Here is a 25032-nt window from a genome sequence, read left to right on the forward strand (position 1 = left end):
AGAGGTTAGGTTCTATGAGGGAGATGGTAGGGTAAAGGGGATAGGCAATGGAGAAGAGGGTTTCAAATGTCCAGCTAGGGCGCTGGAAAATTCCCATATAAGGATATTTTCAGAGATGAAAGCAGCTCCTGATTTTCAAGAATCTGTTACCATGCTGACCTTTTGCCTTCTATGGAATTTGTTTGTTTTTTTCCTCTCTGTATCTTCCCTGGTAGAGTTAAGATATGAAACCCTCACATGACCGTATTTCCAAAGGCAACATCCTCTACAGATAATCCTTTTTAAAGTTTTATTTTCCTTCTGTGTCATTTTTTATTTTAATAAAAATGTTACTTAAGTTGTTGTTGTTGTTGTCGTTGTTTTAGAAAACACAAAAGCACAGAGAAGAAAGTCACCCTCAATCTTACCACCTGAAGATAACCATTAGTCACATTTAGAGCATACCCTCCTAGGCTTTTCTTTTCCTATGTATTTTTTAAACAAATTTTGGAATGATCTGTACACAGAGTTTTGTAACCTTCTTTTATCACTTAACATCCTGTGAATGTCATATATATATTTCATATATATAATTCACATATATATAATTCATATATATTTCATATATATATAATTCACATATATATAATTCATATATATATAATTCACATATATATAATTCATATATATATAATTCACATATATATAATTCATATATATAATTCACATATATATAATTCACATATATATAATTCACATATATATAATTCATATATATATAATTCACATATATATAATTCATATATATATAATTCACATATATATAATTCATATATATATAATTCACATATATATAATTCATATATATATATTTTTAATCATCCAGCCCAAATGTCATCCTATGAACATCTTTACTTAGGATTAAATATTGTCCTCCAACTTCACCACTAAGAGCTGTCTGACAGGGCTCCCTCTAGAGGAATGTGAGCCAAGGCAATTTGGCCAGTGCAGGGGCCACCTGAAATAATAATAATTGACAGGAGGCTGTGCTGTCAGCCTATGTCAGTGGGATAGCATGAAAGGCAGAAATATATAAATTATCTATTTCTAAATTTTTGTTCCAGTAGTATACACATAGAATTGTGCATATATAAAAAATGTATGGCTCAATGAATTTTTCTAAATGCCCATGTCACTAGTATCTAGATCAAAAGCCAGAAACTTGGCCCTTCAGAAGACTCCCTCACACACCTTCCAGTCACTTCCACTGCCAGTGAGAGAACCATATCTTGATCTCTTATATCACAGATTAGCTGTGCTTATTTTTTTAACTGTATATAAATGGACTCATACAGTATGTACACGTTTATACCCAGCTTCCACTCAATATCATGTTTGTGAGATTCATCCATTATTGCCTGTAGTTGTCATTTGTTCCGTTTCATTGCTGTATAGTATTCCATTGTGTGATCATACAAGTCATTTATCTATTCTTCTGTTGGGAGGTATTTGGATTACTTCTAGTTTGGGGCTATCTAGTATCATGCTATTACGATCATTTTAGTATGTAGGGTTTTTTTTGGTGGGCAAAAATCTACATTTCTGTTGGGTATATTCCCAGGACTGGAATTTCCAGGGCATGAGTATGTCTAAATATAGCTCTAGTAGATTCTGCCAAGCAGTTTTACAAAGTGTTGTACCAATTTACATTCCTTCCAGTGGTGTATAATTATTCCATTTGCTACACATTGTCGCCAATCCTTTAAAATAGAATTTGATGGTAGAGAGAAGGTGGGTAAGTGGTGGTGTTCAGGGAAGCTAACCCAGTTGTCCTTTCCAAGACTGGGGTCTAATATTCCACATCTGGAAGTTTCCTGATTCAGTTCACCTTTCCCTGTTTTCTAAATGTCCCTGCAGATGTGAATGAGTGTGGAATGAAACCCCGGCCGTGCCAACACAGATGTGTGAATACACACGGAAGCTACAAGTGCTTTTGCCTCAGTGGCCACATGCTCATGCCAGATGCCACGTGTGTGAGTAAGTTTCAACTGCCAGGCTGATCTCAGTCAATGTTTAAGGCTTGGCTTTTGCCATTTGATGCTTGGGGAAAAGCTGACTTCAGTGATTTTTTTAAAAACCTCTAATATTGCCCCCAGCTAAAATGTTTTGTGGCACTTGTTTCTTTCTTTCTTTTCTTTCCTTTCTTTCCTTCTTTCTTTCTTTCTTCTTTTTTTTTTTTATCGAGACAGAGTTTCGCTCTGCCATCCAGGCTGGAGTGCAGTGGTGTGATCTCGGCTCACTGCAACTCCTGCCTCCTGAGTTCAAGCGATTCTCCTGCCTCAGCCTCCTGACTAGCTGGGACTACAGGCACATGCCACCACGCCTGGCTATTTTTTGTATTTTTAGTAGAGATGGGGTTTCTTCATGTTGGTCAGGCTGGTCTCAAACTCTTGACCTCAGGTGATCCACCCACTTCGGCCTCTCAAAGTCCTGGGATTACAGGTGTGAGCCACCATACCCAGCTTCCATAATTTTTTTAAAAAAGTAAGTGCTGACTGGGCACGGTGGCTCACACCTGTAATTCCAGCACTTTGGGATGCTGAGGTGGGTAGATCACCTGAGGTCAGGAGTTCAAGACCAGCCGGGCCAACATGACGAAACCCCGTCTCTACTAAAAACAAAATACAAAAATTAGCTGTGCACCTGCAATCTCAGCAAAAAAAAAAAAAAAAAAAAAAAAGCAGTGAAATAACGTGAAATTCACATTATTTTAAATTTCAAGTGAACAATTCAGTGGCTTTTAGTGCATTCACAATGTTGTACAACCATCGCCCCTATCAAGTTCCAGAAGATCTTCATCACTCCAAAAGGAAACCAGACCCAGTCACTCCCCACTCCCCTGCCCCTGGCAACTACAAATCTGCCTTCCTTCTCTAGGGATTTGCCTATTCTGGATGCTTACTTTATAAATAAAAAGGCAAACTAGGAGAAAAATAAATTATATATCTATATCTGCATCTATACATATGCAGAACCCTGTTGAGTTTCCTCATGAAAATAAGCACGTTGAACAAAATAAGCAGATTGTTTTAGGGAGGTGATACATTTAAATTCCTTCTCGGAACATCAATTCTTCCCACCAGCTAACTTTCTCACGCCCCTTGCCCCACTCCCAAAGATTAGTGATACTTGTTGGAAATACATTCCGACTTACTCACATTCCTTGAAAGAAAAGCCCTTCTGTGATAAAGAAAAACCCATGTCCTGTGGGAGAGTGAGAGTCTATACCCATTCATTTATTGAGAGGGAAGGCTTTTCAGGTTTTATGTTCCAGCTGAAAGGGAAACCCACCCTCCCTGCCTGCCTTCCCTTCTCCCCTTTTCTCTTTCCATCTTTCTTTCCTCTGCCCTGCAGCCCCCAACAAACCCAGAGCCTGTGCTTTCAGCCAGCTTCCTGTGGTTGCGGAGTTGCACGGACTCCCCAGCCCATCCTGGGTTTTCCCAAGATTATAAAATCTTGCCTGGTGCACGGGCTCCTCCTTGGCAAAGTGTCCCAACACCACCAGTCACTTAGATCTTCTGCTAGCACGCAAGCATTTGAAAATGGGCATTGGAAGGACCTTTTAAAAAAATCCTTATTATTGTAAATTAAACAGAAACTCACAGGAAACAAATGCATAGTTTAATGAATTCTTATAAGGCAAGCACCCTTGTAATCACCACCAAATAGAACTCTGCCAGAACCTCCTCCTCCCACCCCTCCCTAAAGGGAACCACTATCCAGGCTTTTATAGTAATCACTTAAAATTTCAAAAAAGATGTATGCTAATGGATGTTTCTGAAACATTCCCTGAAAACCCAGTCAGTGCCAAAAAAGATATCTTTCCTTAAATGGAAAGATAGAATTAGGTTAATTTTGAAGATTAATTTTAAAAGAAGACAACTAAAGAGAAAAGATGAAAGAATAAAGGCGTAATATAATCATAGGTAGATGTTTGTTACAATACACTGGGTCTCTTTCTGTATATCTAGGGGTTACCTGTGCTTCCCTGTTTATAGCTCGAAGTGTCCGCACAGCCCTAGAACTCTCTCCTGGATGCTGATTGGATTCCACCTGGCCCCTTGGGTCCCTTTTGTCCAGCTGGGTGATTGGCATGTTCTGGAGGGGGATGGAGGGAGGGAGTATATTCACCATGCCTCTCTGTTGTGGACATTGGGCTGAAACCACATGAGTTTCTTAGCCCCCCTGCATTTCCAATCCACACATACTGGACTGCTGTTATGGAAATGCATTTACGTGAGATAAGCTATATTTAGCAACAAGTGACAAAAAAGCCAAGTAAATTGTCTCATTTACTTTAAAAGCGGAAGGCAAGCAGTTCCAGAGCAGCTCAAGAAGGAGTCTGTCTCTGTCATCCTCAGAGTATTGATTTTACTCTCACACTTGTGGCCTCATAGTCACAATATGGCTGCCCTAGCTCCAGACATCACACACACACATGGAAAATAGACAAAACTAAGTGGGTACGGGTGATGCCAATGAACCAATGCCTCTTTCATGCCTGTCTCTTTTTATCATGCAGTAATATCTTTTCCAGAAGCCCCACTCCCTCCAGTGGACTTATTTTTATATCTCTTTGGCCACACTGCATCATATGGCCACTCCTTGCTGAAGGAAAGCTGGGAAAAGCCTCAGTGCTGGGAATGGCAAGAGAAAAGAGTCCAGAATGGCTTTCAGATAGCTGATCAGCTATATCTGCCACACGTTTTAGTTCAGTCACCTAAAAGATCAAGTCTTGTGACTTAAGTGACTCTCACTGAGGTTAGATATGTATGGAGAGGTCTCCAGAGTAGATTCTTTTGCCCTGATTACTCAGGTTGATAATCCCCATCAGCAGTTGCATTTCAACCTATTTGAGGCCAGCCAGGTGACATAAAAGAGTGGCTAGAGCACACACAAGTGGAGAAAGTGATACAGTTTGAGGGGTGCAGGCCCTGCCTAAAGACAGTCAAATTCAGTGAAGTGGCCAAGAAAGCAGACCATGAGTAGGATTCAGCCCCAGGGCCACCAAGATGCCACCCCTACTGATTCCTTTTGGCTCTCCATTTGGGACTCAGACAATGAAACTTGTCCTATAATGCCATGCAACGTGTTCCATTCAATGGCCCAGAATTTGGTGATAGTTTCTTAGTAAGCTCTTTTTATCGTCTCAAGAAAGAAAGGCTAATCCTTGTCTACTTTTTCAGACTCTAGGACATGTGCCATGATAAACTGTCAGTACGGCTGTGAAGACACAGAAGAAGGGCCACAGTGCCTGTGTCCATCCTCAGGACTCCGCCTGGCCCCAAATGGAAGAGTCTGTCTAGGTACAACAGTAGGAATCATCTCTACTCCTCCTTCTCCTCCCTTGACTCCCCCTTTACTGAATCTTTTTTCATTCATCACAATCAGCTTGTTGACTAGACATTGGAAACTTCTAAAAGTACAGATTTATATCCGTTTCTGAGATACTTTTAGCCACATATGCTCTAAACATACTTTGGGATGCTAAAAACACATTTTTCTATTATTTTATATTGCCTTAATGCCATAATAGAAAAGGGATAAAGCCGGGCGCAGTGGCTCACGCCTGTAATCCCAGCACTTTGGGAGGACGAGGCGGGCGGATCACGAGGTCAGGAGATCGAGACCATCCTGGCTAACACGGTGAAACCCCCGTCTCTACTAAAAAATACAAAAAATTAGCCGGGAGGCTGAGGCAGGAGAATGGTGTGAACCCCGGGGGACGGAGCTTGCAGTGAGCCGAGATCGCGCCACTGCACTCCAGCCTGGGTGACAGAGCGAGACTCCGTCTCAAAAAAAAAAAAAAAAAAAAAAAGAAAAGGGATAAAGATAATTTTAGTATATTTACTATGTACATTTTATTTAAATTACCATCCAATACAAACTCCACTACTTATATTTTGTCATTTAATTAGTAAGATCCTAAAGACCATTGGGTTTTATTCTGGGTTCTAGCTAATACTTGCTGGAAAAACTATATTTACTTATTTTTTAGATATAACATTATTGAAAATAGTATACACCTTCTATATCATTTACATTAGCATGTAATAAATTTCATGTTGTCTTTAAAACTTGCTCCAAGTTATATGAACTAAGTATAATTAATTTAACTGGAGAAAATGAGCAGATTAAGTCCATAATATTAATTAAGGGAACATAAAAATTATTTGTTTATAACTTTGAATTTAGTCAAATCCATTGGCTTAGAACTTTCCTCTCTTGTTCTCCTTTGTCTTATTTTGTGTGTTAGTTTTGGGTTCCACAGAAGCTGACCCTGAGCAAGTAGTTGATTTGGGAGGTGATCCCAGGAAACACTGGTTGAGGAGTAGGGAAGTAACCCAGGGAAAGGAAGGCACCAGTGCTGGGTGAATCTGATGAGCAGGTTAAATGAGCTGGGGGCACCTCTGGGAGGCAGAGAGAAGCTGCCCCTGAATTTTCCCTCTGGGGCAGGGGTGCTGGATATTCATCCACTAACTTCTGCCCTTCATTGATGGGAGGCTGCTCTGGGACATGACCCCCCAGCACTCCCAGCCTAGCCTGGATCGTGAGCAAAGCACAATGTGGTAGGTGCAGCAAGCAGCCTTTGGAAGGTATGGAAACTTGAGTGCTGAGGAGCTATGGATGGAGCACCCACAGGGCACCCTCAGTGACTGAAGCAACACTTTTTTCACTTTGTGCTTTGGTTCCTTTGTGGACTTGAATTATGTTCAACCATCAAATTGCCATCAAATTGTATATACTCCTAACACTTAATTACATTGCACCTAATATACATAATATTTAGAGTAAGTGAGCACTTAGCATTAATGAGGGATGTCAAACCAAATCAGAACGTTGAAAGAGTTCTTAATCTTCTGTGATTTAAAGAAGCACATATCACTATGATTTCATAATCTTCACTACAATAGAAATATGTTTCAGTCAAGGTGCTAGATGTTTATTTATCCTAACTATACAGAATGTAAAAAAAAAACTGCATTTAGAAAGCTCAGCCAAATGGATCCTAAATTAAACACTTTTTAAAAATATACATGTAAATTAAAATTTTATCTCTACTCTTTGAGAATAATCAAAGATTTAATTAGGTTCACAGGATTTACTACTTTTTAGTATAATAAGATTTATATGACAAGGCTAATTATTGACCAAACTGAATCCAAATTTCCACCCATCTCTTTGAGTTGTTGGGTGCCATTTTCATTGGAAGGAAAGGTGATGTGCATGAAAATGAACACCAAAAATAATTTTGTTCAACCCAACACTTATTTATTATTTGGAAAATGCAAGAGGCCAGCCTGGGCAATATAGCAAGACTCCATCTCTATAAAAATTTTTTTGTTAAAAATAGCCGGGCATGGTGATGTGCACCTGTAGTCCCAGCTATGCTAGAGGCTGAGGTGGGAGGATAGCTTGAACTCAGGAGTTTGAGACCAGCCTGAGCAACATAGGGAGACCCTGTTTCTACAACAAATAAATAAAAAATAGCCAGGCATGGTGGTGCATGCTTTGTAGTCCCAGCTACTCAGGAGGCTGAGGTGGGAGGATCACTTGAGCCTGGGGAGTTTGAGGCTGTAGTGAGCCATGATTGTTCCGCTATATTCTAGCATGGGTGACAGACCAGGCCTTGTCTCAAAAAAAAAAAAAAAAAAAAAAAGAATGCAAGGGAAATAGTAAGACAACACCAACTTGCCTGTTTAAGCCAGGTTCAGAAGAACAAACTAACATCTATTTGATTTGACATCTGAAAGTTAAACCAAGCCTGAGTCTTAGTGGATTGGTCAGCAGAGCTGTCAGCCCCTCTGTAACCTGACTCTCAATGGTAGAAAAGGAACAACACACCTATTGTTGGCTAAAATTACATCATTACATAATTACACCTGACCCACAATTTATGCATAAGTGCATGTCTTCACAACCACATTTCTGTGAGTCAATATTGCAGGGGCCTTGGACAGTCTTACTCATGAAATAGTTATTTTGTAAAATGCAAATTGTAAAAGTCTGTGTGTTTGGTTTACTTAAAGTGTAGGTATCTGACTCTAGTTTCAAAAATTGTATATGTTATACAATATACACTCAGCTGGGGAAAGTATTCACTCAGCACACATGTAATATATAGGTACCAAGTGTCAGACACATGCTCCCTGCCTGAGAACAGCCAGGGCCTAACAGAAGATGTGAATGTAAGTAATGACATTATGGAAAGATAATGCGTCTTAAAAAGGTATAAAGTAATATAAATACATAAAGTGAAGAGCTGTGTGTGTGCCTGGGGGAACTAGAACACTTGCCAGAGGATATGATGTTGGCACCAGTATACTATTATCAGTTTCCCGGGTAAAGAAACTGCACGTGTGCATGCATGGTGCGTGCTGTGTGAGTGTGCGTGCGTGCATGCATGTATGCGGCTTTTTTTTTTTTGCTATCACTGACACCTTCTGGTTTTACACCCTAGATATTGATGAATGTGCCTCTGGTAAAGCCATCTGTCCCTACAATCGAAGATGTGTGAACACATTTGGAAGCTACTACTGCAAATGTCACATTGGTTTCGAACTGCAATATATCAGTGGCCGATATGACTGTATAGGTAAGATTCGATGGCACCTTTTCCTTTTTTTCCTGTCCCCACCAAACCTTTGAGCCTTCTCTGCAGATATTTTGATGTCAATTCAGTCTATTAGTTGAACAATCTATTATGCTGACCAGCTTAACAATAAGGAAAGGTTATGTTTTTAGGTGTCTGGCATTTAGGGAATTCCAATGACATCAATTATAAAGCTAGGTCAATAAAGATTTAAAGTAAGGAATACAGCTCTCTTGTGGAAACGATTATCTTGAGATGATTCTGGTGGGACTCTTTTTAATTTGGCTTTTTGTTTTGTTTATATTTTTTGTTCTATCTCCAGTTACACATCTAAAAATGGAAACAATAAAGCAGTATTTATATTTGGTAAAAGGAAGAATAACAAGGTCTATCTAATCTTGATCTCAGTGGTCTGTTTATAACAGTCTCCATCAGGGGTGGCTTTAGAGAAATGTATGAGAGACATGAAGGCCTATGCTCTTTCCTTTCCCCTCTTTCAGCCCTTTCATAGTTCAAGCTCCAAATATAATGTTCCCTTTCCACGGTTACCAAAATTGCTCTCTGATAAGATTCTGGTACCAGTCAGCTATTGCCCTAATCTATGTGAAATAAATATTTTATTCCTTAGTGAATGGATTTCAGGTCTCCATGAACAAGTGAGGTAGGGTATTTGGGGAGACCTTGGATGCATTCCCATTGCCCTTTATATAATGTAGGATGGGGCCTGCCCTACAGCGAAGGGAAATTCAGGCTCTCTGTGGATTTCTCTACCCATAACACGTGTAACAAAGGTATATGCATGACATGGAAGGCTAATAGTTGAGAAAAAATAGGATTTCTTTCAACCCTATACTCAGGGCTTCCCAGGACACGTCTTGTGTAATCATGTTGGGGCAACACACAATTGCTGGGTTTCGAACCATCTTGTGAAGCCTCTACAACTCTTCCCTCAAATTTCAAACACAAAGTCCATCTTAGAGAGGATCATAACATCCATATTTCTCGTGGACTTGGACCCCATGCCCTCCTGCAGACCAAACCAGCCCTGTAATCCTATGATGCTGTGTTACAGTTTAATCCTGTTTCCTGATACCTAAGGGGAGTTTCCACAGAACAGGGTGGAATTCACATGGAAAGCTTCAAAAGGAAACAAATCTTTGAGACTTTAAAGGTGATTAAGATTAGCATCTGAGCTCAGCTTTGTGGCTAAATTAAAACCAACAGGCTATTTTGTACATATGTGTCTACAAATGCATAGATAGAAAATGGGGTGGAGAATACGGCAAACGAACCTCTCACTTGGGTAGAATTTGGCAAATTTTCCTCCGCTAAACCCAGCAGACGAGCTCAGACCAGCCTGACCCTTTCTCCTGGCAGTCTTAGAACAAAATGCCTGTGCCTATAAGTTAGATGATGTCAGTGGTTCCTAGTTGATCTTGCCTTTGTTTGTTAGGAGTTTCAAGACCTTCCGAATATAGAATTGATTTTCTGATATTGTTATTTAGTTCTAAGTTAAATGAAAAAGTTGTTAAGAGAAAAACCTAAACATCTTACAGATTTCAATAGCATTGATAAGCAGGAGATGAAATTGCTGTGGGGGAGGGAAGCAGCAAACACTCCCTACATACCAGGCAGCAAACAAAGCCAGGGCTGCTGGCCAATGAGCCTGGTTTGTCGGGGGTGTTCAGTGCTTGGCCCTACAGTTGATCAAGTGTAAGGGAGAGTGTTTCAGCAACCCCTGTACCACACAGTTGTTCACTGGAATGTTCTTTTTTAGATATAAATGAATGTACTATGGATAGCCATACGTGCAGCCACCATGCCAATTGCTTCAATACTCAAGGGTCCTTCAAGTGTAAATGCAAGCAGGGATATAAAGGCAATGGACTTCGGTGTTCTGGTAAGTAGCATTTGGTCATGGTGTCTTAGCTATTCCCAATGAAGCATTCTCCCCATATCTCCTTCCTCCCTCTATTTCTCTCCTTTCATTGTCTTCCTCTCCTTCTCCCTCTCCCTTACTCTCACTCTGTGTATGTGTGCAGTGTTTAACTCTCTGCCTCAGCCTTTTCTTCTTTGCTAATTGGACCACATCTCCAATACTCACTGAAGTTGTAGCCACTAAACTTAAAGAACAGCAAGAGTACTTAATATCTTTCTGGCCATGACATACTTCAAATACTGAACATAAGATTTAAGGACAAAAGACACTGAGCAAATGTATCTATCAGGATAGACTGAGTTATGGTGCAGTAACAAGCAAACCTAAAGTAACAGTGGCTTAAAGCCACAAAGGTTTTTTAACCAAGTGAATGTGGACATTTTCCAGAATGCACAACCAAAACAAAGTATGGCGAAGCTGATCTTCATTAAAGTATGATCACTTTATCTGTCATCCTCAATGCTGGATCCACTTGCTTTAATGTATGTAGCACAGAGTTCCATTGTTCTTGCTGGTGAATTATTTAATACTTTTTGATAAAACTTTAAATTTATAAACCAGACATCTAACAATAAAATGTCACTGCTATTAATAACTACAGCAACAATAAAGGTTTATTTCTCACTCATGTAATATGTCCAAAGAGAATTTTTCGGGGGTTTCTTCTCAATAAAGTCACTTAAGGACACAGGCTGACAGAGGCCCCATCATTTTATGGTACTATGGGCTCAATTCAAGGCCTTAGGGTTTGTCACAGCAGAGAAAGAAGCATGGACAATCATGCACCAGCTGTTAGTTTATTCAGCTTGGAAGTATCTAACTTCAAGGGACAAAAATAATAATAAACTTGCTGTGTGCCCCAAAAGAGAAGAAAATTAGAAATCTTGGTGAATACGAAGAATGTCTTCCAAGGCAAGGCAGCTATGATCATAGCACAATCACTTCCCTAATAAACAATATCTTACAATGTTTAAAGTCATCCAGGTTCAGCTGGGTGTGGCGGCTCACACCTGTAATCCTAGCACTTTGGGAGGCCCAGGTGGGCAGATCACCTAAGGTCAGGAGTTCAAGACCAGCCTGGCCAACATCATGAAACCCTGTCCCTACTAAAAATACAAAAAAATTAGCCAGGCGTGGTGGTGCACCTCTTTAATCCCAACTACTTGGGAGGCTGAGGCACAAGAATTGCTTGAACCTGGGAGGCAGAGGTTGCAGTGAGCCAAGATCGCACCACTGCACTCCAGCCTGGGCAACAGAGTAAGACTCCGTCTCAAAAAATTAAAAAAATAAATAAATAAATAAAGTCATCCAGGTTTATCCCTCTGGTCATGACCCTTTTAGCACTGGCTCATAGTGTGACTAGACTTGTTGACTGCCCTGATTCAACTCTCTTATATACCCCTTAGCAGAGTTCCCGCATGTTCAATAAATATGGCTGCAAGGTGTACCCTAACTTATGTCACATTCCATACCCCCATCTGGCCAATGCTCCCAATGATGCAAATGACTGTAACAGTATCCACTCAGTCATACAAAAATAAACTGTATGTACCATGCTAGATATTTAGCGCCACACCCATAAAAGGTTCACACTACCCCAGTGAGCTATTGTTGAGCACCACTGGACAAGAGTATGTATAAAAGAATATAACCAAAGAAAATGAGTCTGGAAATCAAATTCTGTGAAGAACTGCCAAAAGAACAGGGCAGCATTTAGTCTGGGAAATATAGTATGGAAAAGCATAAATTATGCCTATAAATATTTTAAGAAATATGAAATAAAAGTGGCTTTCCCAAGCAAACTAAGTCCAGTGGGTGGAGGTTACATTCTCTCTTAAAAATGGCTGGCCGGGCGCGGTGGCTCACGCCTGTAATCCCAGCACTTTGGGAGGCCGAGGTGGACGGATCATGAGGTCAGGAGATTGAGACCATCCTGGCTAACACAGTGAAACGCCATCTCTACTAAAAGTACAAAAAAATTGCCAGGCATTGTGGTGGGCGCCTGTAGTCCCAGCTACTTGGGAGGCTGAGGCAGGAGAATGGCCTGAACCCGGGAAGCAGAGCTTGCAGTGAGCCGAGATCGCGCCACTGTACTCTAGCCTGGGTGACAGAGCGAGACTCTGTCTCAAAAAAAAAAAAAAAAAAAAAAAAAAAAAAAAATGGCTGCTAGGTATTGAATAGTGGAGGAGCAGGAAGCCCCCATGGAGGAGTACGGACATTCCACTGCCCCTGGCTTGCAGGCTGGGGGCTCTGAGACGTATTCCTGCATTGGGCTGGAGATGGTATTAAATGACCACTTAGTGTCCAGCAACTGGATGCCATGGTTTCTATCCCTCTAGATAGAAGTATCCAATGATGTCCTTCTGAAACTTGATTCAGAGAGAGAGAGATTGGCTGCCTAGGCAGGGCTGTGCATAGGTAGGTTGGGGGGAAGGACAGCATAACCTTGGGAGGCCCCCAGAGAGGAGACTGAATAAATCAGCTTTCCATATTGGATGAGTGCCCAAGGGACCTGTGCTCAAAGCTCCTTTATGCCACCAAATTTGCATATGTACATTCCAGGTTGGGAAGGCCTGAATTTAAATCTTAGCTCTGCCCCATGCTGGCTGTGACCTTTAGCAAATTTCTTAACCTCTCTAAGCTCAGTTTCCTCCTATTCAAAATGGGGTTTATGGTAGTACTGTGGTGGTTTCTAGTAATGGGCCAGTCCACAGTCCCTTGGAGCTCCCTAATCCTATTGAGGGAGGGTAGACAGTTACGTGCGTATCTCTAGCAGTGCTGTCTCTGACAGGAGTCTCCAGCTTCCACTTCACGGGGTGGGACAGTTCTGAGGTGTGTTCTACACTGGCTCCCAGATGTCCCCAGCAGGACTAAGCCCCACTTACCCACAGTGATTACCTGTCCATCTAAGCACCATCTTTTGGCTTTTCTCCCTTCCTGTCTCACTGTCTCCTCTCCCCAGTTTCTGCCTCCTGGAATCACCTCCCAAATAAGTCATCTGCACCCAAATCCTCGTCTCAGGTTCTGCTTAGAGGAATCCACACTAAGGCAAATATGTCTCGCAGAGGTTCAGTGTGAGGTTTAAGTGAGGTAATATATAGAGAGAGCTTAGTTTAGCGGGACCACATAGTAGATGCTCATTAAAGTTAGCTGTGATTGTTATTATTATTAGTATCATTTCAATCAGCTGTTTGTTAAGGTCCACCCACTCTGAAATTTCACAAAGGTAAATGTGAAAATGCCGTGCATACAAAAAAAGACACCTCAGGAAAGCATCTGTTTCAATAAGTGGGCAACTCACCCCCACATACTCACTCTCCTACCCCTAGGTGTAAGAATCGAAGGCCCAGAGTAAACCTGGAGCCATCTTTCTTCCTCGTCATTTGATCCCCTTGAAACTGCAATATATTATTAATGTTAAAATGAAGGCAACATCTTTAAGCATGCAATTAGGTAGTTGTTTGCAGCCTGTGTTTTCTATATTGTAACTCAGTGTTTTGAAATTGTAAATCCCACATCAACACAAACATTTCTTGTGTCAAGAAAATGTCTGTTTTTCTTGGACCGTCCAACTTTATTTTGGGGTAAAAGAAATTTGTCTTTATTCTTTGAAACCTCAAATTCATCACACTGTTCTATTCAATATCTGAAAATTATGCATTTTGTTATCCATTCTGCAGCTAAATTATTTCTTTAGTCTTTCACTGGAGTGTTTATTTAAAGGAGAAAACTATCTTTGGTTCATTTACTATATTACTTGTCCAACTCTTTTCATTTTGCTTTAATTCTCCATAAAATAAGCAGCCATGTTACTATTGAAAATTCATCTTAACAAGGTCTTAACATTCATTGCTTAAAGAATGATGCCCCAAAATCCACTCTTATGTACATACAAGAGTCATAAAAACAAAAATGAGGGAATTGCATCTAGTTAGCATTCAGCATTATAAAACATTGTAAAATGTTATATTACAAATACATTTGTATGCACATAAATTGCTATTATATCATATAGGGCATAGGCCGGGCCCAGTAGCTCACGCCTGTAATCCTAGCACTTTGGGAGGCCGAAGCGGGTGGATTGCCTGAGCTCAGGGGTTCAAGACGAGCCTGGGCAACACAGTAGAACCCCGCCTCTACTAAAATACAAAAAATTAGCCAGGCATGGTGGTGTGCGCCTATAGTCCCAGCTACTCGGGAGGCTGAGGTAGGAGAATTGCTTGAAGCCAGGAGGCGGAGATTGCAGTGAGCTGAGATCGCACCACTGCACTCCAGCCTGGGCAACAGGGCGAGACTCCATCTCCATAAAAATATATATACACACACACACACACACACACACACACATATATATACACACACATATATGTCATATATATGGCATTGATGTAGCAACTTTTATTAAGTTCATTGTTTTGAAAATTTCAGACTCTACACTGCAATATGGAAAAAGAGTTAGATTATCCTAACCCACTCTCTGTACCTAAAGGAAGAAGCACCCTAAATGTAGATGTGTATATGTTCCACTGTTCTAATATGAGTATTAATAATATACTGCCAGATAATTTGGTCTTGATTTGACAGCAGCTACACCTCATTCAAGAAAATCAAAACCCAGATAATACCCAATTTGGGGAGTAACAGTCAACTTAGGAAAGGAAACTGTCATTGGCTTACCAGGAACACAGCTTCTGGAATCGTATTACCTTAGCTTGATTCCTGACTCGCTAGCCTACTACCTGTGGAGTGAGAACAAATTATTCAAGCTTTCAGTGCCTCAGTTTCCACACCTGCAAAATAGGGGTGATAGTATCTAGCCCTTAATATTGTTTTGATGATTAAATTTATTCATACAGAATAAGTGAACATCCATCTAAAGAGCTTAGCACCAGCCCAGAATATATGAAATGCTCAATAAGTATGTGCTAGGATAGGAGTAATAGTGACAAAGCCCTCCTTACCAAAATTCAACAATCATTTCTATTGAAAAGCAGCTTCTTTAGTCACTAAAAATGTGCTGATGGCTTAATTCAGTTTGTATAGTGTGTATTCAAGAATATGGGTTTTGGTACAACCAGGCCATCCTCATTTTTTTTTCTTCAATTATAAACATTAGAAATTTGGAGGTATGGCCTGGTAATTTTTCTAACTGGAAAAGATTTTAAACATTCTGGTCATGAATGCTAAAAATAATAGTACAAATGTTGAGTGTGTGCCAAGCACTAATCTTAGTAATCGACGTGTGTTCACCCATTTAAGCCTCCCAAAAAAACCTATTATTATTCCAATTTTATAAATGGAGAGACTGAGGCAAAGAGAAGTTAATTATTCATTTGAGGACATATGGCTAGAAGATGTGGGAGCTAGGAGTCAAACTCAGGAAACTGGGCTTCAGGATTATGTGCTTAAACACAGGACAGGTGTGTTCATGACCAATTGGTTGATCCTCGATGGAGAACTCACAGAGTTTGCCCTCCCCAGCAAACTCTCTTGGCTCATCTTTTGTTCTGTCCTAGCCCCTTCCTGTTTCCTGGGTCCCATGCTGGAATACATTCCTCATCTGTGATTAAGCTTCTTCTTCCAGGACTGTGTCCAAAGCTCAGATTAGTAGAACTTTTCTCCTCCCAGATGATAGATCATCTAATGAACTAAGCACAGTTGAATGAATGTCAAAGTCATATTCCTCCTGGGTAAGATATTCTCACCTAAGGGTGATCTTCTATAAAGTTTTATTCCAAAGATATGAAATTAAAATTAGGGTTTTCAGGTTGGTAGAAGTGTTTGACAACATGGGTATTTGGAGAAATCTCAAATACCTCCCAAGAGAAATTGTCAACTTTACAAAAAACTGGCCTGTGAACCTGAAGACTTTGAAATTCCTAAGTTTTATATCTGAGTTCCCCAAATGTGCCAAAGACCCTCCTACCGCAACTCCCTCCATATATATATATATATATATATATATTTTTTTTTTTTTTTTTTTTTTGAGATGGAGTCTCACTCTGTTGCCCAGGCTGGAGAGTAGTGGCATGATCTCAGCTCACTGCAACCTCTGCTTCCTGGGTTCAAGCAATTCTCCTGCCTCAGCCTCCTGAGTAGCTGGGATTACAGGCGCCTGCCACCACTCCCAGCTAATTTTTGTGTTTTTAGTAGAGACGGTGTTTCACTATGTATGTTGGCCAGGCTGGTCTCAAACTCCTGACCTCAAGTGATCCGCCTGCCTTGGCCTCCCAAAGTGCTGGGATTACAGGCGTGAGCCACCATGCGTGGCCCCTCCCACATTTTTATATTCTCAAAAAGATGATGCAATAATCAATAAATCTTTAAGAGAAAACCATCATGTCAAATTTGAAACAGCAATACCTAGATAAATCCAAATCTACTTATGCATATGCATATCATTAAAGTGCATTTTTATCCTTGCCCAGCTTGCTGTTTACATGCTAAGAGAATGAAATTGTCAACACTATCAAGATTATGATGTTTTAGTTTTTGTTTCTTTTCAATAGGAACATTTGAAACTTCAAAGCAGAAACTGAAAGCAGATGTTTAGGTTTGCCTGGTGTGAGTTGAAACCCTTTCCTCATTATTTATTAAAGGTCTTTAGTTTTATGTTACTGATTGCAAAAAGGAAATTTGCAGGGAATAGGGGTTTCCTGTTAATTTTTCTTGCTGGGTACTGGAGAAAGATGCAGTCGACCATGGATAGAATTACAGTGGGGCCTCCAGAGGAAGGTCTATATATGATCACACATTACGGTCATAACTTAACATGCAGCCTCAGGCAAAGTAGCTGAAACAGGCTATCTGAAGGTCAGGAAAATGAGTAATGATGCATTACTTGTATTAGTACTTGTTGGTTTTGTACCTATAGTCAGGCTGTCACGATGATAAATAACTAGAATATTTCATTGAAAAGAAAAATGTTGCTCTTTTGATTCCAAAGTAAAAGCAATGTATTAATTAAGAGCACACATATTTTCAAAGCATTTTCCCCCTTTTGGTTACCCCAAATATTGTGGACTTCTCCTTGTTTATTTTTCTACTACTTTGATATAGATTGAATCAATCCAATGATGGAGAAGGAACAAAGCAGGAGAAGAGGTTAAAACATTGTTAAGAAAAATATTCTAATAAAATCCCACTCCAATTTTTTATAGTACTCTTTTTAGGTGTCAAAATTAATGTCTACTCCATTATTTCATTTCTCTCTAAACTATGTCCAAATAATAGAATTAAGTGAATTGATTGAGGTGTTATTAGACCCTTTCTTGCTTAGTCTTAGATTAGTACATGCCTAGATATTTTATAGTGAGACAATATATTTGATTTCAAATATCAGTATATTTAATTTTTTAAAAATTAATTACTTCTTTACATCAGTTGGATATTCTGAATTATCATGAGTATATCCCTGAAAAGGAGACATATATCTTTGAATTATAGATCTCAAGGAGTTTGAAACAGTCTAGAGAAAAGTAACCTTAATCTTAAATCAGGAATAAATCTATCATAGAAATAGGACTAGAAAAAGTCATTCATGGCCAGGCGTGGTGGCTCACACCTGTAATCCCAACACTTTGGGAGGCCGAGGCAGGTGGATCACCTGAGGTCAGGGGTTCGAGACTAGCCTGGCCAACATGGCGAAACCCCGTCTCTACTAAAAATACAAAAATTAGCCGGGTGTGGTGGCACGCACCTGTAATCCCAGCTGCTGGGGAGGCTGACGCAGGAGAATCGCTGCAACCCAGGAGGGGGAGGTTGCAGTGAGCTGAGATCGTGCCACTGCACTCCAGCCTGGGCGAAAAGAGTGAAACTCTGTCTCAAAAAAAAAAAAAAAAGGAAAAGAAAAATAGTCATTCATATGCTGTACTCCCAAATCTTAGCTCTGTCCCTAGCATGATGAGTGCCTTTGGACAAGTCACTTAACACCCAGTTGCCTCATCGACAAGACAAGAGTCCTGGACTAAATGAACTTTTTTGTACCTCTTGAGTTCTTCGACACCAACATTTTTCCTCCAAGGGTCATTAGTCCACTGAGTGATAAGAAGAATTGATCTAGAGGTACATTTTTAAAGTAATTTACTTTTGCGGTGAGAAATAGAAAACGAATGAAAAATAGTAAGTTAGAAGCCTCTCTGAAATATTTAATAAATAAACTCATTTAGCTTTAGATAATGGTTGATTGAGGTGAAAAAATTCAAAGGGGAGAGAGAAGAGAGAAAGAAAATTGGGTATGTGTATATTGCACCATAATTCACCATTTTTGTAGGTCACAAATGGTCCATTATTAGCAATTTATATGGTTCAACCTAATGCTGTAGCTGTAATTTTTGAATATCAAATTTGGACAAATCTGTAGCGCTATCAAGACAATACCAGTTTTTGAAGAATACCCCAATGAAAGCAGAAATATTAGACGAACGTAGCAAATCCATGTCTTTGGGATCTGTAGCCCAACTGGGTAGTAGCAGGTGTTTCATTAAAGTGGTCTCTGAAGCAAAACAAAAGCAACAAAAGGTAATTAAGATAACTACCATAACACTGGAATTGCTTAAAACAATACAAATATAGTTCTTCCTAATTTATCAAATAGTAGAGCCTCATGTGGGTTCATTCTGGAAGCATTCACTTACTACACTTCAGCACTTTTTAAATGCTCCATTTTGTGAGTAATTTAATTATCTGCCAATTTGGAACATCTTGCCTCTTATTTGTTTTAGCTATCCCTGAAAATTCTGTGAAGGAAGTCCTCAGAGCACCTGGTACCATCAAAGACAGAATCAAGAAGTTGCTTGCTCACAAAAACAGCATGAAAAAGAAGGTAAAAATTAAAAATGTTACCCCAGAACCCACCAGGACTCCTACCCCTAAGATGAACTTGCAGCCCTTCAACTATGAAGAGAGTGTTTCCAGAGGCGGGAACTCTCATGGAGATAAAAAAGGGAATGAAGAGAAAATGAAAGAGGGGCTTGAGGCGGAGAAAAGAGAAGAGAAAGCCCTGAAGAATGACATAGAGGAGCGAAGCCTGCGAGGAGATGTGTTTTGTGAGTGTTATTTTTATTGTATATGTTTTATGAAAAATGAATTGCAATTTCTCCTGGCAAATGAAAGAAGACAAAAAGCCAGTTTCACAGCTTAAGTAAAATGGGTTGGGTCTTAAGTCCTGAGAAGCAACATTCTCTGTAAAGTCTAGAAACGAACACCTTCTGCAAATACCCAATCAAACCTGCTGCTCTAGGAACCAAGGAGGGGAAGTCCTGTTCCCCTACCTGGGGGGTTTCCTATTTGACATAGACCTTCTCTTCTAGCTTCCAGCCAAGGAAGCCTGCTTGTCCTGCAAGGACAGTGGTTTGGCTGCCCAGCTGTCCATGAGGCATACCCCCAAATCAAAGAGAGGCTCACCACATGGATCTGCTAAGCTCTACCTTTTTATTTCTTGAAGGCACTTTTACAGGCCTAGTCTAAGAAAATGGAACCTCACAGTTGTGTGCTTATGATTTTAAAAGCCAAAATCGACAAATGTAGGACGACAAATTTTATACTGGAGCTTAAGTTTTCTAGGTGAACTAGAGAACTGCCATAACTCCCTTTTCACTGGTTGCTGTGCAGAACCCACTATAAGGCTCAGTCCCCCCAGGAGGGTTTCCATATTAACCCACCCTGCATCTCTACACTGAAACTTTCCCAATCATTCTGGCTGGGCGTTTCTTGCTCCCTCTATGTTTTGCCTTGTCTAGTCTTGGCTCTGTGACTGGTGGTCATATATACAAATGCCAGATGGATTTAACCAAAGGAAAAGTAGACACAGGCTCACCCATCCAAGAACTAGCATCCAATGACATTCTCTGCCTTAATAGAGAGTGAAACATCTCAAAAAAAAAAAAAAAAAGAAAAAAAAAACATATTTCCAAAACCTAGTATGAAGGGATGTACCAAGAGTGTAGATGCTTAGTTCACCCAAGGAAATGTCTGGAAAAGATGTTCTAGATGAGGAAACTGGATCCAATGTGAATTATTTGGAAATGTTAGGGAAACACTGCTCTAATATATTCTGTAATTAGAATGCATGATCTAACCTTTGTTTGGTCATTTGATTCATACCTTCTGAGCATGTGGGCTTTTAGGTTTTTTTCTTAACTGACCAAGTGTTCTGTATTAGTCCCTAAGGTGAATGAAGCAGGTGAATTCGGCCTGGTTCTGGTCCAAAGGAAAGCGCTAACTTCCAAACTGGAACATAAAGGTAAATAATTCTTTCTCCCAAGTGTATGCTCTTTCACGTTGTCCGTGTTGTTTTCATTTCTTCATACAGTGAAATGATTATTTATGAATCCCTGCTTCATTCATAAACCCCCAAGGGAAAAATCATTACATCACACACACAGTGCCAGTATTAAAATAGTAGGTCCTTGTGTGATTGGTACTAATGATTGAAATATAGTAAGGCTATTCTCTTCTCCCCGCCACTCCCACCTGATGCTGAGAGTGAATGGTTGAAGCAGACTGTATATATGGAGATGGGAGAAACTTACATATTTTCTTCAACTCTGCTGCCTGAGGACTCACAACCTGAAAGTCTTCATGTACTAAATTTGGCCCAAAGTGCCTGTATCAGTTACCTATTGCCATAATAATGCTGTGTAACAAACAACCACAAGCCCTCAGTGGCTTACAGCAATAAATATTTATTTTTGCTTATGAGTCTATGGGTTGGCTGGACGGTTCTGCTGCTCTGAGCTAGGCTGGGTGGGCTCACCCATGTGTCCACGTACAGTCAGTTGTGGGCCCGCTTCGTGATTTTGTTGATCTTGGCTGTGCTTTCTCACATGCCTGAGGCCTCAGTTGGGAGGATTGGACTCACTCAGCTCTGCTCCATGTGGTCTCTCATCCTCCAGCAGGCTAGTCCAAGCTTTTTCTCATGAGGCAACAGCAGGGTTTCAGGAAAGAGAGCAGCAGCACACAAGATATTTTGAGGTCTAGGCCCAGAAATGGCACAACATCACTTCTGCCATATTCTATTGGCCAAGCCAAGTCACAAGGCCAGCGTAGACTTCAAGGTTGTGGAAGGAGCTGTGAAGTCATACAAAGAGTGTGGATACAGAGAGGGATAAAAATCAGGACTATTTTTGCGATCATTCCACCAAAGCCTCATAATCTGGAGTTTCTTGGGCGTGATCCCTAATTCCTCTTGGTTTATTTAGAACATTCACCACTCAAGACAAATTACACAGATCTCAGGGAAAAGCCCATTTATATATTTATCCCTTTCACTTGGTATAAGTATGAATGCCTTGATCATCTCTTTCCTTTTCAAACTTTCTTTCACTTACCACTATACATGTGGTAAGTAAAAGATTAGCATAACCTTTTCCTTTTCAAACTTCCTTTTACTTACCACTATACATGTGGTAAGTAAAAGATTAGCATAACCTTTTCCTTTTCAAACTTCCTTTTACTCACCACTATACATGTGGTAAGTAAAAGATTAGCATAACCTTGTGCTAAATGATTCCCTTTTGTGTTTACCCAGTGAGTGCATTGCCCAGTTCTATCACTTTGGTTTACAGGCCATCTCTACCGCAAAAAAAAGTGCCTCTCTAATTCAGTCCTCCAAACTGTATCTGAGAAGCTTCTACTGAAACTCTTCAAAGCCTAGTAACCCGTGACCCAGCTCCTACAGGCATTTTGTTTTCTTCCATATTTCTCCTAAGTATTCTATGTTTTTATTTCTCTGCATTAGACAACGTATTGCCCATTTTCCTGGTTAGAAAGAAAATGTTTCATTGTACAGGGGGTAAGCTACGTTCTGCAGGTGCTCACAAGTTCTGCCCAAGCTCTGCCTACCCTTGATAAGTGACATGAAGGAATCCGTTGACTCCTCTTTGGATCCCCAAACCACCAGATTTCTTAGTTTACCTTCTATTCCATGATTCCTAATGAAACACAGAAAGGTTAAAATTTTGCACATGACCATATGACCCTGTAATTTCAACAGTCCTTGAGTAAGTTGTCTTGGAAAGCTCAGTCCCAATCAGAAGATTCAGATATGTACTGCAACTCTTCCACTGGTTGTTTGCCTTGGACAAGTCACTTGGATTTGCAGTGCCTCCTTGCTTTCATACATAAAATTGGAATAAGAGCAATATTCATCTCTTAGGTGCTGTCTTAGGCTGGGTTCCCCAGAAATAGACCCCAAGATAAGAATTTGTGTGCAAGTGGTTTATGTGGAAGATGATCCCAGGAAATGGTGGTTGGGGGTGTGCATAAGTGAGATGGGGAGACAAGGAGGCAATAAAGGGTATGTTACCAGGCAAGTTTCCACTGTGGGCAACTGGAGCTCAATCCCACTGGGGAACTCCAGAAGCCAGTATAGAACACATGGCTCATAATTATCCTATAGAAGGAGTAAGGAGGCTGGGGCATATATATACCAACTCCCATCTGGCATTGATTGAAGGCTGCTCCCAGGAGGGTGCTGATTCCTTGGTGCTCCTGGCCTGGCATGAAAGCAAGGAAGGGCACCACTGGGGCAACTTGATCTCAATCCCACTTGGACCCTCGACAAGACAGGGAAAGGCTGAATTCCAATCTGACTTTAGTCCACATTCAATTTCAGCACTTAGTGATCCTTTCCAAAGGCAAGGGAATGGAGGTATCTATCCAACAACTCCTGTCCATCACTGGTTGGGGGCTGTCCCTGGGAAAATAACTCCCCAGCATTCTAGTCCACCTGGTTGGGCCAAGAATGCTCCAGCCAGAGAGCTGTGACTGTTTCCAGTAGAAAGCCAAATGCCTGCAAGAGAATATAAGTACTGACAGATATTTGTGTGGCACCAACAGTATCTGCTTCAAGGCAAGTGTGGATTAAACCAGAGAGTATATTTGAAAGCACTTTCCAAACCATGAAGTGCTATACAAATGAAAGAATGTGCCTGTGAGACCAAAGCCTTGAGTTTTATCTCTTTATGGAATAGTTTGCTATATACTATTCCATCATCCCAATTTACACACCCGCTATCCCCATGTGGAGGAAGGGGAAGAGTTTGGGAGAAACATACCACCACAATTGTAAACCTACTGAAAAACTGATATTCCACTATTTGTGGGATAATAACATCAACTATCTAACTAGTATTAGCACTCATTAAAGAATACTGAAGACTGTGTACAAAAATCACAAGCATTCTTGTACACCAATAACAGACAAACAGAGAGCCAAATCATGAGTGAACTCCCATTCACAATTGCTTCAAAGAGAATAAAATACCTAGGAATCCAACTTACCAGGGATGTGAAGGACCTCTTCAAGGAGAACTACAAACCACTGCTCAATGAAATAAAAGAGGATACAAACAAATGGAAGAACATTCCATGCTCATGGGTTGGAAGAATCAATATCGTGAAAATGGCCATACTGCCCAAGGTAATTTATAGATTCAATGCCATCCCCATCAAGCTACCAATGACTTTCTTCACAGAATTGGAAAAAACTACTTTAAAGTTCATATGGAACCAAAAAAGAGCCCGCATCGCCAAGTCAATCCTAAGCCAAAAAAACAAAGCTGGAGGCATCACGCTACCTGACTTTAAACTATACTACAAGGCTACAGTAACCAAAACAGCATGGTACTGGTACCACAACAGAGACATAGATCAATGGAACAGAACAGAGCCCTCAGAAATGATGCCACATAGCTACAACTATCTGATCTTTGACAAACCTGACAAAAACAAGAAATGGGGAAAGGATTCCCTATTTAGTAAATGGTGCTGGGAAAACTGGCTAGCCATATGTAGAAAGCTGCAACTGGATCCCTTCCTTACACCTTATACAAAAATTAATTCAAGATGGATTAAAGACTTATATGTTAGACCTAAAACCATTAAAATCCTACAAGAAAACCTAGGCAATACCATTCAGGACATAGGCGTGGGCAAGGACTTCATGTCTAAAACACCAAAAGCAATGGCAACAAAAGCCAAAATCGACAAATGGGATCTCATTAAACTGAAGAGCTTCTGCACAGCAAAAGAAACTATCATCAGAGTGAACAGGCAACCTACACAATGGGAGAAAATTTTTGCAACCTACTCATCTGACAAAGGGCTAATATCCAGAATCTACAATGAACTCAAACAAATTTACAAGAAAAAAACAAACAACCCCATCAAAAAGTGGGCAGAGGACATGAACAGACACTTCTCAAAAGAAGACATTTATGCAGCCAAAAAACACATGAAGAAATGCTCCTCATCACTGGCCATCAGAGAAATGCAAATCAAAACCACAGTGAGATACCATCTCACACCAGTTAGAATGGCCATCATTAAAAAATCAGGAAACAACAGGTGCTGGAGAGGATGTGGAGAAATAGGAACACTTTTACACTGTTGGTGGGACTGTAAACTAGTTCAACCATTGTGGAAGTCAGTGTGGCGATTCCTCAGGGATCTCGAACTA

At 40.3% G+C, this 25032-nt stretch overlaps 1 protein-coding gene across 3 annotated transcripts in view; it reads left to right on the forward strand.

The window, feature by feature from the left end:
* The window catches only part of EGFL6 (EGF like domain multiple 6), a 183716-nt gene that overhangs the window by 146046 nt on the left and 12638 nt on the right, over window positions 1–25032 (forward strand). For all 3 annotated transcript variants that reach the window (XM_063634911.1, XM_055268933.1, XM_055268934.1), the window contains exons 4-9: window positions 1897–2016; window positions 5226–5345; window positions 8501–8635; window positions 10410–10532; window positions 19295–19618; window positions 20734–20814. In XM_063634911.1, coding sequence (XP_063490981.1) covers window positions 1897–2016; window positions 5226–5345; window positions 8501–8635; window positions 10410–10532; window positions 19295–19618; window positions 20734–20814 — 903 coding nt within the window. The remainder of the gene's footprint in view (window positions 1–1896; window positions 2017–5225; window positions 5346–8500; window positions 8636–10409; window positions 10533–19294; window positions 19619–20733; window positions 20815–25032) is intronic.

Source organism: Symphalangus syndactylus, chromosome X (genome assembly GCF_028878055.3).
Source record: "Symphalangus syndactylus isolate Jambi chromosome X, NHGRI_mSymSyn1-v2.1_pri, whole genome shotgun sequence".
In the NCBI taxonomy this organism is placed as follows: Eukaryota; Metazoa; Chordata; class Mammalia; order Primates; family Hylobatidae; genus Symphalangus; species Symphalangus syndactylus.